The 12112-nt window shown below is 33.4% G+C and overlaps 2 protein-coding genes across 4 annotated transcripts; both read left to right on the forward strand.

The window, feature by feature from the left end:
* The first annotated feature begins 3584 nt into the window (after positions 1-3584).
* LOC123528971 (heavy metal-binding protein HIP-like) lies at positions 3585-6613 on the forward strand. 2 transcript variants are annotated; one of them, XM_045309089.2, is made up of 2 exons: positions 3585-3803; positions 5752-6613. In XM_045309089.2, exons 1-2 carry the CDS (start codon positions 3632-3634, stop codon positions 6198-6200), a joined length of 621 nt encoding a protein of 206 aa, XP_045165024.2. In that variant the 5' UTR covers positions 3585-3631; the 3' UTR covers positions 6201-6613. The 2 variants fall into 2 exon arrangements, with proteins under 2 accessions (XP_045165024.2, XP_045165025.2); XM_045309090.2 differs by having other exon boundaries at positions 3592-3803; positions 5770-6613.
* A 1713-nt stretch (positions 6614-8326) lies between these two features.
* On the forward strand, positions 8327-11006 carry LOC123528972 (heavy metal-binding protein HIP-like). 2 transcript variants are annotated; one of them, XM_045309092.2, is made up of 2 exons: positions 8327-8604; positions 9261-11006. In XM_045309092.2, the coding sequence occupies exons 1-2, from the start codon at positions 8448-8450 to the stop codon at positions 9689-9691; spliced, it is 588 nt and encodes a 195-aa protein (XP_045165027.2). In that variant the 5' UTR covers positions 8327-8447; the 3' UTR covers positions 9692-11006. The 2 variants fall into 2 exon arrangements, with proteins under 2 accessions (XP_045165027.2, XP_045165028.2); XM_045309093.2 differs by having other exon boundaries at positions 8329-8592.
* Positions 11007-12112: the final 1106 nt, after the last annotated feature.

The raw sequence follows: 12112 nt of genomic DNA on the forward strand, positions 1-12112 counted from the left end.
TATATTCATATTCAGGAGCTCGGATCCTGGGCGAGACATATCACGGCTCCCTGTGGTGATCGGCTGGAGATCGGGGGAAACTGGTAAAGAAACACCGTATGTAACTAAAATGCTCGTGAAAAAAATATCGGTAAATCCATAAAAACATCAACATATATTTTATTAATTTAAAACCACATGTAACTAAATCGCTTCTGAAAAATTGCATAAATAGTTCAGTTTCAGTTCCATGTATGTTGAAAGTAACTACCGTTGTTGATATTTTTTATTTAGTTAAGAATGTCTAATATTATGTTGACATTGATTGTAATGGAGCTGTTGTTGCAAATTACAATAATTACATAGTCAGAGGCATAACTATAATTGTCTTCAATATGTTGTTTTTTTTTGTTTTTGTTTTTTGTTTTTGTTGGATTTAACGTCGCACCGACACATGATCGGTCATATGGCGACTTTCCAGCTTTAATGGTGGAGGAAGACCCCAGGTGCCCCTCCGTGCATTATTTCATCACGAGCGGGCACCTGGGTAGAACCACCGACCTTCCGTAAGCCAGCTGGATGGCTTCCTCACATGAATAATTCAACGCCCCGAGTGAGGCTCGAACCCACATCGATGAGGGGCAAGTGATTTGAAGTCAGCGACCTTAACCACTCGGCCACGGAGGCCCCTATTGTACGCCATTAAGGTTCATGTAAAGTGTTTGGACACCACCCCTAAGGTGAATTTTGATTTTGGAAATTTATTCTTCGAAGACCGTTTCTATTTATTATAAATACACTGAATTGTTTAGAGGAAGTAGGGAATACATTACACAAAGGTAAGCTTCTTTGAGAATAAGTATTTTGTCTAAAATTGCAGGTACTTAAACCGTCACGGTTCTATTTTGTAGAAAATATCAAACTTTTTTTTCAAAAGTATTTTTTCTTTAAATACGTTTTGTTTGTGTCTGTAACATATTTATCTAGTACTCCTAGTATTGGAATACAGTTAACTTACATATTTTCTGAAATATAGGAGTATTTTGTCATTTTGACAGCTCTACTTTCACTTTCGTTTTGCAATTTTGGCAAATTTTTGAAATGTAGATGTATTGTAGCAATTTTAACTCTGGGAGTACCTGGAGAAATATGTTAGGCAAACAATAAGTAAATACCTAATGTCAAAATATTTTTGAAAAAGAAGTTTGATATTTTTTACAAAACCGAATGTGGACAAGCAAAGTACATGTCATAAAAGAGAAATATTATTGTACCGAGCAAAACAACCTCTCTTGAATGACATGTCTACTCCTTCTGAACGGTTTGGTATACAATGTATGCAAAACAAAGGCTTATGAGGTCTCAAAACATGAAACAAAAATTTACTCGAGGGGCAGTCTCAAACACTTTACATGAACCTTAAGAGGCTTGCCTAAAAGCTCCCTAAAGCGGTAGTCAGTCAATGTGATGTAAAACAGAATAAATTAGCTGCGCGTAGTTTTATATCAAACTTGAAATACTAATGATTTGTGACGTTTCATATCAAGTATGTATACATATCCAATATGTATACAATAGTGAACGTTTGCTATCTGTTCGTCTTGAGGCTGTCCCTTTGAGGCAAAAGAAAAATAAAAGCAAAATATTAAGACAAAATTGAATCGGTTAAAATTGGTTTGAAGAAAAACGCTCAAATATTTTCAAATCATGCACAACTCATAAGGAGATTTAAGGGGTAATTAATTATCTTGCTCAAAGTTGTAAACATCCACAAAGCAGCGGATATATTTTGAATGAGTTTCAGGAGTATTCGTATTAGGAAAGATCAAGTGTGGCAATTTGTCTATGTAAATCATAATGCTGCCACAGCGATTATCAATTTTAAAATTTGTTTGTCATATATCGAACGTAAAATCCGATCAGCTTACGATGTACTGCAAACGAGAAGTCTTTGTTTTTGTTTCTTATCCGCCAAATATACAGACGAAATATATACTTTTTTTCACAGCGTAAAATATCTTGTTTCACGGGTTATCCAACAGTTCTCGGCATTCGCGCATGTTCTGTCTTCTGTAAATTGTCATATGTAACATCATAATAAAGTGTTTTCATAGTTTTATGTCCTCGGATGTTTCACAAAAGAGAAAAATTGTCTGTTCTTATCCCTAATTAAGAGTGATCAGAATATGCATGTTGAAGCTTACAGTTATATATGTGATTTACCCAAGAACGAACCCACGACCCGAGAAACAAGTACAGTGTATTGCCAAAGTATTCATTTTAGCTCTAAACATATAGAATTACCTGTCTTATTAAATGTTTTTCAGTGACTTATCGAAATGTTAGAGTGAAATATAGCTGGTATTTTCACAGTGAAAAATATTAAATACTGAAGATATTTTTCACTTGTAAGAAACTATAAAATGGGTAAAGTTAGTCAAAACAGAAATAAAAAGAAAATTTCTTTGTTTTTACATGTAATATCTAAATATCTTTCACTCATGGACGCCATATCTGATATTTTCACCTGTGGGTAAACCACTCATGAAAATATTGTATTCGGTGTTCACTCGTGAAAGATACTTTAATCTCACACAAACAAATAACCTGTATATGATCGGATTTAAGAAAATTTCATTTACTGACAAAAACCCCTAATTATAATCGCAATGTAAAACAATTCAATTAAAGCATCAATTAGCATGAACATAACCGCTGACGTCAAGATTCTCTAACGGTTTTCGACGTCATCGACGTCACTTTGGCATCTTTTGAATTTTCCGTTGGCAGCGAAAGGGTTAAAGTGAGAAAACGACCTCCTACATCTAGTGCTGTCACTGTGTTTAACTGACTGTGTATTTTAAAATATATTTTATGCTCTTCAATGAAATACTGCGGAAATTTATCAGTGAAATAAAATTGATATTTTCACTGTTTCCAACAGTGAAAATATCATTTTTATTTTTCACTGGTACGGAACAACACTTTAATGCGAAAGAATATGAATTATAAATGGAGCTTATAGAACATTCCTTGCAAAATATACTTCAGTAAAGATATAGATGTATAAAAATACTAACAGGATTATAAATATATACACTCTATCATAATAAAACGTTTACAAAAGAAATCAGGAAACGGAATAGAACTATTTACAGTTTGCTCTGCGAAGACATCCTGACGTCACGACATTATGACGTCATGGTGTCATTCACGTGATGTTTCGCAAACAAACTGGATATAATTTGGTTAAAACCATTAAAAGCACATAAAATAACTAGAAAATTTGTTTGTTTTAGTGTAAAATCAAAATACATTTCACTCGCGAACACCATAATTTACATTTTCACTCGTGGCTGCGTGAAAATGTTGCATAGTGTTCACTCAGTGAAATATATTTCGATCTTACACTGAAACAAATATCCTCTCTCTATATATATTTTATATAAAGTGAACTTTTCAAGACTTTTACAGAATAACTGTTCTAAGATAACATAATTGAATTTTACAAAATACAAAACACCCACTGTCTTCAAGGCCAGACTCGGAAATAATCCTACCGCAGAAATTATCAGTATTACGCCCTACTTGTTTATAAAACGTTGTTTTGCTTGAGAGAAAAAAGATCTTTCATACACGTGTTTTTAAGAAAATGCATCAATCGAATATGCTTATGCTGTGCTTGTTTGTTGTTTTCGGATTGTCAATCAATGTTTGTTTGCTTGAAGAACCATGCTACAATAGATGTGGATGCGATTTTAGTGTAATAAAAAAGCTGATTAAATTGGAGGAAGAAGTCGAAACTATTAAAGATGCTCTTAAAGGTATATTTTGAATTTTCACCCCTTCACGCATGTATTTTGCTGATGTGTTAAACATCACAACGGCACAATTATAGGTGTTATGTCAATTTTTAAGCTTTGTATGTGGAAGAAGACCCAATTAATGTTCCACACAGCATTTTTGTCAGGCAGGCACCTTGGTAGTTTAGCTACCGACCTTCCGAAAGCCAGCTGGATGGCTACCTCACATGAAACAAAGGCGGTTAGTGGCAAAAATGATTTAAGATTATTGTTCCGTTTCATATTTTGATTTAAAAAGAGGTAGGTTACCTGAATGTTTGTATGTGCGCATGTCCAACCGCAAGGTAACGTGACGTTTTGCGACGACGTTTACGACAAACTAAATGTGTTTGTATATCCATTCTTCTGAAAAAAAATCATGAACCTGCCACCGATCTGATGCTTAATGGTTTAATAATGCAGAAATAATGAATAAATTGCCGCAGAAACGCTTCAAAACATTATTGCCTTAAAATGACGTCATTAACGTCAAGACGTTACGTGTTACCGCGCAAAATTAATAGGTTTTATTTTGAATGTTCGTAATTCTGTGCATTTTCTTCGTCTAAAACATTTTTATACAGCCATTATTTGCTGAAATATTTTTACGAGTCTTTCGCTCTGAATAATGATCAATATTTTGCTTTTTTTATGTAGTTATATTGAAATGTTGTGCAGAATGTAAGAAAATGGATGATGGTAACTGATGTTATTGGGAATATAGCTGGGTGAAAGGTTACTTATTACGGCCATTTTCAAATAAAGATTGGGCAGTTTGATTTGTAGTTTCCGTTTGTTACTTATATACTAAACCAAGCTCTAAAATTGTTCAAATTTCAGTAGAAAATTGTGGTTTCTTGAATTAAATTGATGTTACCATGAAAACGAAGCCCCGTGACCTATATAATTATCTAAATGTAAAATCCAAAAGCGTCGACTCTGGTCTATTTAAGGAACACAGCTTCGGCTTTTTATTTGCATTTCAACAATATCCATGAGAATAATAGCAGCATGCAAAACTATTTTCCATAAAAAATGTCAGACGAGGGGTGCTGCTGTAAATATTTTAAGCTGTGAAATTTGTTTAAATAAATGCAAATAACACGATAATATTACTTGCGTTAGAAATAAAATGTTTTAAATCTACATTAACAAGAAAGATAATTTTATTTAATATTTTTTATAAGAAATTACGATAAAAAGCAAGATATAAGCTATTCTAAACATCTTTGTTGCCATTGTTACTTTAAAATTTAAGAAAAATAGGGTACCATGTAAAGTGCTTGGTATTTTGCTAATTATATTACCCAAATATTCCATGTTGGTCATTAACAGAATGGCACTGAAGCCGTCGAAAAACCCGTTTTCATACATAGTTGTTTAAAAATGAGAGAAAATGCGTTACCATGGAAACACGAGCCCCGCGACAAATACATTTAAGCTAATATTAGTCAGCTAACGCGCATACTGATAACATTATCAATTATGCCGACTTCTACGGATAGCAATGAAACCAAAATACACTGACAAGTGTTAGATATCCGTATTTTCCTTCTTCTTTCAATATAAAATACCTTTGGAGGGTCATGTACTTAAAACCTGGATAACAACTGAACTTGAAGGGATAGAGATAAACGTAATTGAGATTTTAGCAGTTAAAACATTTAATTACACGAAATACAAAAAAAATGCTGCGGTTCAACTAATTTGAATTTACCCTGGTAACAAGGTAACCTACCTCCATAAACAGTTTATAAGTACGTAGTTTATTTCTACAACTTTTGCTTGTACCATGTGGAGCGACTAATGAATGTCGGTAATTAACTTCATAACATTTATAGCTACAAACGGTAAAAGCAAATGAGAAAAAACTGACCGCAACGTAATAATTTATTACAGAATAACACATTGACAATAAAGCATAGATCAGTATGCTGTCTATTTACAGAAGTCACAGGCAGTGCAAATTGCAAGAATGTAGCATTCAGAGCTCAGTTGACGCAGGATCTGGGATCTGTCACTCTTGGACAAAAGATTATTTACGACAGCGTTGAGCTGAATCTTGGCAACGCATTTCATCCTTTCCACGGCGTATTCACCGCTCCTTGTGACGGGATATACCTGTTTTCTATCACCATTGGGAACAGTAATAGATCTGGAGTTATTCACCTGAAGAAAAATAACGTTACAATCGAGTATGCCTGGGCTGGACACAATGCAGGTTGGGACATGGGAGGGGTCACAACCGTGGTAAAACTGAATGCTGGAGATGATGTGTGGGTAGAAGGAAGAGGAATTATCGCTGGAGCCAACAGTTTTGATGGAATTGGTGCACGTAAACACACCGCTTTCTCCGGAACATTGCTGCACGCCCTCTGACGCTCTAGAAATTTGGAAATATACAAATCACATATAGTTTTAAGTGAAAACAGTGGACTTAAAATTCATTTTGTTTAAAAAAAGTATAAAATAGCCACATATTAGCTTCTATACCTATGTTATGTACCTGATAATGACGATCTAGAAATGGACTATTATAAGTGATGCCATTAAAAAACTGCATAAAATACATATTTTGCTATCTAATGTTTCGTACTTACAAGTTTTTGTTAAAAAGATGAAGTGGTTAGTGAAACAGGTATCATTTCTTAACCACCAGATGCAAAAATATATTGAGATTTTATATGCCCACCACTATCACACAATGGAAAGTAACTACTATATATTAACTCCTTCTACCCTATAATATCATACTTGTTCCTTTTCAAATAAATAAAATGTTTTTAGAATTATTTTAATATTCTTGTCATTTAATTTTGTAACGTCATATTCTTAAATTTGTTAATTGACGTTGGATGAAAACGTGTCTTTTGAATTCGGACATTGGGTCTCTTAGTGTACTGAACCCGTTCAATATTGTATATGTCTGCAAGAACACAACTTGCAACAGTTATACAGATTTTAATAAGTCCCTTTTTCGGCATATATTCTGATGAATTTTTTCAAGAACAAAGCATTATATACTACGCATAGCATACTAATATAATAAAGAAATGCTCTTTTTACATACCGCCATACACTTTACAAATAAAGTCACATATTATCATAAAGCTCCTTTGAATACGTCCTTTCGTCTACTAAGCTGACCAATTTAGCAAACTGTATCGTCAAAATTTCTTTTAGTGGTGTCCTCAAGTACTATAAATTTCTGGTTCCCTGTCCTATAATGGTTCCAATCAAAATGACTGCGATGTTTGCACGGGACTAGTCTACAATTACTGCGCTAAGCAGCCATTATGAATGCTTACTTACATGGATTTTCAGGGGTAAACCATATTTCGTTATCGGGTTAAGATAACGATATAATGCACTATTTTACCAAAATCACATCTTATAGCAATAGAAGAGGCATCTAAATCAACTAATCAAAACGTGGCTCTTTGAAATTTCTTTCAATCGGTTTAATTACCTCTTATATGCATTGAAATTGAAAACCGTAGCCATTCGTATTATTTATGCCGATTTAATTGCAAACAAATTCCAAGACTGACGGTCAGGAAAGAAAAGATTGTGATCACAATGAACTAATATTCACCGCTATGCAACTTTTTCGTTTTCTTGCATGAATGACTTCAAAATTAGTTACTGACAGTTTATTATTGTGTATCTCTATAAAAATATTCCTTCAAATATTCCATTTATTTCCTACATTCGAATTTTAAACTTGTTGCAAATTAATACATCTCTCATTGTACCTTAAATGATAAATGGATAGAGTCAAGCGTAAACATTGTCTATTTGACCTGCTTCCTTCAGCAATGAAATAAATATGCCGATTAGGCTAAACCAATATTAATTTATTTCATATCGATTGCGAAACAACTTCTACAACTCTACAACTAATCGCTTTCGACAGCAGGCATTCATCGACACAAGGGAAAGAAAACTAAGTTCCCGTTTGAATGCATAGCGCTAAGCAAGTGAGCTACTGGTACAATATTCGACGTTTTCATCATGTATATCCGAGAAAATATATTTACTTTCCTTGTTTTACAAAATTATAATAGATGTCGGCTAATTTTGTTGACCAATAATTTTGAAACGTTTACCTTTTACATGCATTCAACGTTTTGTATTTCTTTGTATTATGAAAGTCGAAGTGTTTTTAAAGTTACGAAAATTGAATAAGATGTGTACAACAACGTATAAACCTTTATGACAATGTTTCAATAAAAATGCGTTTTTCTCTTCTTTAAAATGATATTAGAATGCTATGTTTTTATTTTTTTAAATGAATAGTTTTTATATCGTAGTATGCAATAGTAAGTAATGAATTAACAAAGCTTGAAAGATAGAGAATAAAATAGAATAATTAAACAAAATGAAATGAATTACTTTACTGTTTTATTTTTGTTGTCTTCTTTTTTAAACAAATTACACATGCCTTTCTATTACAACAATTAAGTAAAAACTTTGATCGATTTAATCCTAATAGGCCTGCAAGCAAAACAAATGTTAAGATCGACTGTCTTTACCGAAAGGAGTGTCTGTGTAATGAAAAGCTGTTTTGTGAGAGTAAAATCTTAAGATATATTTCATATATTTAAGAACACGCGTTAACCGAATATGTTTATACTGTGGTTGTTTGTTATGTTCGGATTGCCAATCAATGTGTGTTTGCTCGAAGAACTATGTGGCAATAGGTGTGGATGTGATTTCAGTGTAATGAAAAAGCTGATGAAATTGGAGCAAGAAGTCGAAACTCTTAAAGGTGCTCTTAAAGGTACATTTAAAAGTTTATCTTTTGACACATGTTATTGTCGGAGGGTGACCTCAGTTGCTCCACAGAGCATTATTTCAGGTGGGCACTTGGGTAGAACCACCGACCTTACGCAAGTCACATAAAACGTCTACAATCCAATCGAGATTTCGAAATAAAGCCAGTTAAGGGCAAGTGATTTGAAGTCGGTGACAGTATCCACTTGGTCACGAATGCACTCTCCAGTTCTCATTCAGATTGACCAGTACATTTTATTATATTTCATGTAACATTTTTATATGTAACAGAAGTATCTTAAGAATTTTTGTCAATGATTGGCTTACATGCTTAAAAATACAGCCATCTGGTTAGGCAAGTCTATATGGTGGTGCAACAAGGTTATTAATTAAGACTTAATTAATATTCGAACTCCGGTCATTGGCAAAGCTGTGAAAATTTGACTAAAGACATCACTTACATTTTAGTGTTCCTTTCAAACACTAATTCGCATTTTTATAGGTAAAGTAGAAACATTTATGGCTACACATGGAAAATGGCAAATGAGTAAGAATACAAACGTATTGGCCGTATACATACTAATTTATTACAGGGTCATAGCTTAACCAAAACAAATTGACAATAAAGTATGAACCAGTATCCTGTCTAAACTTTATTTACAGAAGTCACACACATTGCGAAATGCAAGAACGTAGCATTCAGAGCTCAGCTGACGCAGGATCTGGGATCTGTCACACTTGGACAAAAGATTGTTTACGACAGTGTTGAGCTGAATCTTGGCAACGCATTTCATCCTTTCCACGGCATATTTACCGCCCCGTGTGACGGGACATACCTGTTTTCAATCACCATTGGGAACAGTAATAAGCCCGGAGTTGTTCATCTGAAGAAAAATAACATTACAATCGAGTATGCCTGGGCTGGTCATAATGCAGGTTGGGACATGGGAGGAGTCTCAACCGTGGCAAGGCTCAATGCTGGAGATGATGTGTGGGTGGAAGGAAGAGGAATTATCAATGGAGCCAACAGTTCTGATGGAATTGGCGTAGTGAAGCACACTGCTTTCTCCGGAACATTGCTGCACGCCCTCTAACGCCCATAAAACTATTTGGAAACATACAACTCACATATGTTTAAATAAAAATAATGGATTTAACGGTTCATTTTGATTTCAACAAATTGAATATGATTTAGCCGCACATGGGCTTGGAAAACATATATTATATTCTAATTTAAGTACCTAATAATGACGGTCTAGAAATGATGATGTTGTAAGTGGTAGATGCTTTTATAAGTGATACCCTTAAATCATGCACAAAGTACATTTTTTATGCTATTTTGTGTTTCGTATGAACAAGTTTACGTAAAGAAAAAAGTAGTTTGTGAGAGCGATATCCATTTTCGTGTTTAAAAGTCTTATCAATATAAATATATGAACAAAGAACAAAGAACAAACACAGAGTTATGCAAAAGATTGATTATTAAAACTATACAACTTGTATTAAAATAGAAGGATCCTGACGGACTAATCTCCAGATTTTCTATTTCCTACTGTTTCTAATATCTATGAAAAACTACAGGACTGTATGTGAACTATTAGAAAATATTAACGACAAGTTACAGAAATATAGTATGAGTTTATATGCCCATTACTGTCACGCTACGGAAAATAACGACTTCGCCCGACTACCGGCGAAACCGTTATATCTCAAGGTAGCAGGATACACTTCGAATATTTGTAATAATTAGAACTTCGTGATTTTGGATGTCTGTAAATTAAAGTGAGAGATAATGATTGTTAATTCTTTAGAAAATTTAAACAGCTGATACATGTAAAATTCTGATGTCAGTTGTAAAACTAACTGCTGCTAGCTTTGTATGAATCGATGAGTCACCTTGGCGCGGGAAATTCAAATAATAGAAGGGTTTCATGCTTGTTGATTGATACTCAGGAACAGTTTTGCTATTTTGTGAAAAAAACGAGATGGATGGCCCCCATTCCATTAATATCCTGTAGTTCAGTAGGGACTATTAAATTGAGAAATGCAATAAAATTGGACATTGTTCCTGCAACGGGATCATTGCAGGCTGTTCAAAAAGTGCAAAATTGATGATTTTGGCATGTTATTTTTAATGGATGGTGTAAAACTTTCGTTTTGATAATTTTCTGTATTCTTGTATGAGAGTCTTGATCTTGTTATTAATTAAAAGCACAAAACATGCACACAATTTATAAAACGGCCGCCCTGATTCTGCTCATTAGGGAAGTGCAATATTGCGATTCGCTACATGTAAGCCTGGCCGTGCCCAAAATTTACGAAACTAAGTGTACCCTGCTACCTCACTATCCTATGCTACCAGACTTGTTCCTGTTTATTTTCAAACAAATAAAACCTTTTTGGAATTAGCTTATATTCTTGTCATTTAATTTTGTAATGTTATTTAATTTTGTAACATTACTTTGATCAATATTTTTATATAAAAACACAACAACAATTACTTTATTTGCAATCAGGTGACATAATTGTAACAACATGATTAAATAAATTCTTCAGAATGTGGGAATGTATTACTACCAATAATATATTCATAATATTTTGGAGAGACAAAAGTGTCATATGGGGACAGTGCTGTTCTTTTCAGCTAATCTATATACAGGTAAAATAACTAAAGCAACGAAGTTAATCAAATTATGGTTGTGGAATGTGCACGCTCGTTTGTACTGCTAGGCGCTTTGCCGTAATTGGTCTGGTATATTGTGGATGATGATTAGTTCTACATATATATATATATATATATATATATATATATATATATATATATATATATATATATATATATATATATATATATATATATATATATATATGTCTGTCCTGATGATTGTATATGAAACCGGTAGGTAGACAAAACAAAACTGGATCTTATACCTTATGCCTGAGTTTGCATTCTATAGTTTTCTTATATCAATCATCACACTTTAAGCGTAATTTTGTTTGCGAATTAGCGGGGAAAATGATGAAAAAATACAAACATGTGTATATTGTTTTTATCATATAAAAGGGATGTGATAACATGTACCAGCAAAATAAGAATGTTAATTTGGAGGCCTGTGACATTGAGATTTGGGTCTAGTTATTGCACATGTCATATCGTCTTGTAATGGTAAATATTTATTCAATTTTTTTTTAATATACTTTAAAAAAGTTACAGACCAGAAAAAAGCATTTACCTAAAATATTTTATTTCAAAGTGTGACATTAACCTTTGAATTAGGGATCTGGGTCTTGCATGCTACAAATCGTTTTGTTATTCTAAATGTTTTTGCCCTGTTACTTGAATATCCATCCGTGCAAAGCGACAAAAATAACAAATTATCTTTAACCTCTGAGTAAAACCTTGACTTTGGAACTAGAGGCGTGGGTCTTGCGTGAGACACATAATCTTATTTTTAGGAACATTTGTGCCGAGTAATCTTAAAATCCCTCAGTGGATGACAGGGATATAAACCGGA

This window comes from Mercenaria mercenaria, chromosome 13 (genome assembly GCF_021730395.1).
Source record: "Mercenaria mercenaria strain notata chromosome 13, MADL_Memer_1, whole genome shotgun sequence".
Classification (NCBI taxonomy): domain Eukaryota; kingdom Metazoa; phylum Mollusca; class Bivalvia; order Venerida; family Veneridae; genus Mercenaria; species Mercenaria mercenaria.

Excerpts from the sequence above, each read along its gene's own strand:
- LOC123528971 (XM_045309089.2), top strand. The coding sequence starts at position 3,632 with ATGCATCAATCGAATATGCTTATGCTGTGCTTGTTTGTTGTTTTCGGA. Across the intron at positions 3,804-5,751 it reads TATTAAAGATGCTCTTAAAG|TATGCTGTCTATTTACAGAA; the intron begins GTATATTTTGAA and ends AGCATAGATCAG.
- LOC123528972 (XM_045309092.2), top strand. The coding sequence starts at position 8,448 with ATGTTTATACTGTGGTTGTTTGTTATGTTCGGATTGCCAATCAATGTG. Across the intron at positions 8,605-9,260 it reads TCTTAAAGGTGCTCTTAAAG|AAGTCACACACATTGCGAAA; the intron begins GTACATTTAAAA and ends CTTTATTTACAG.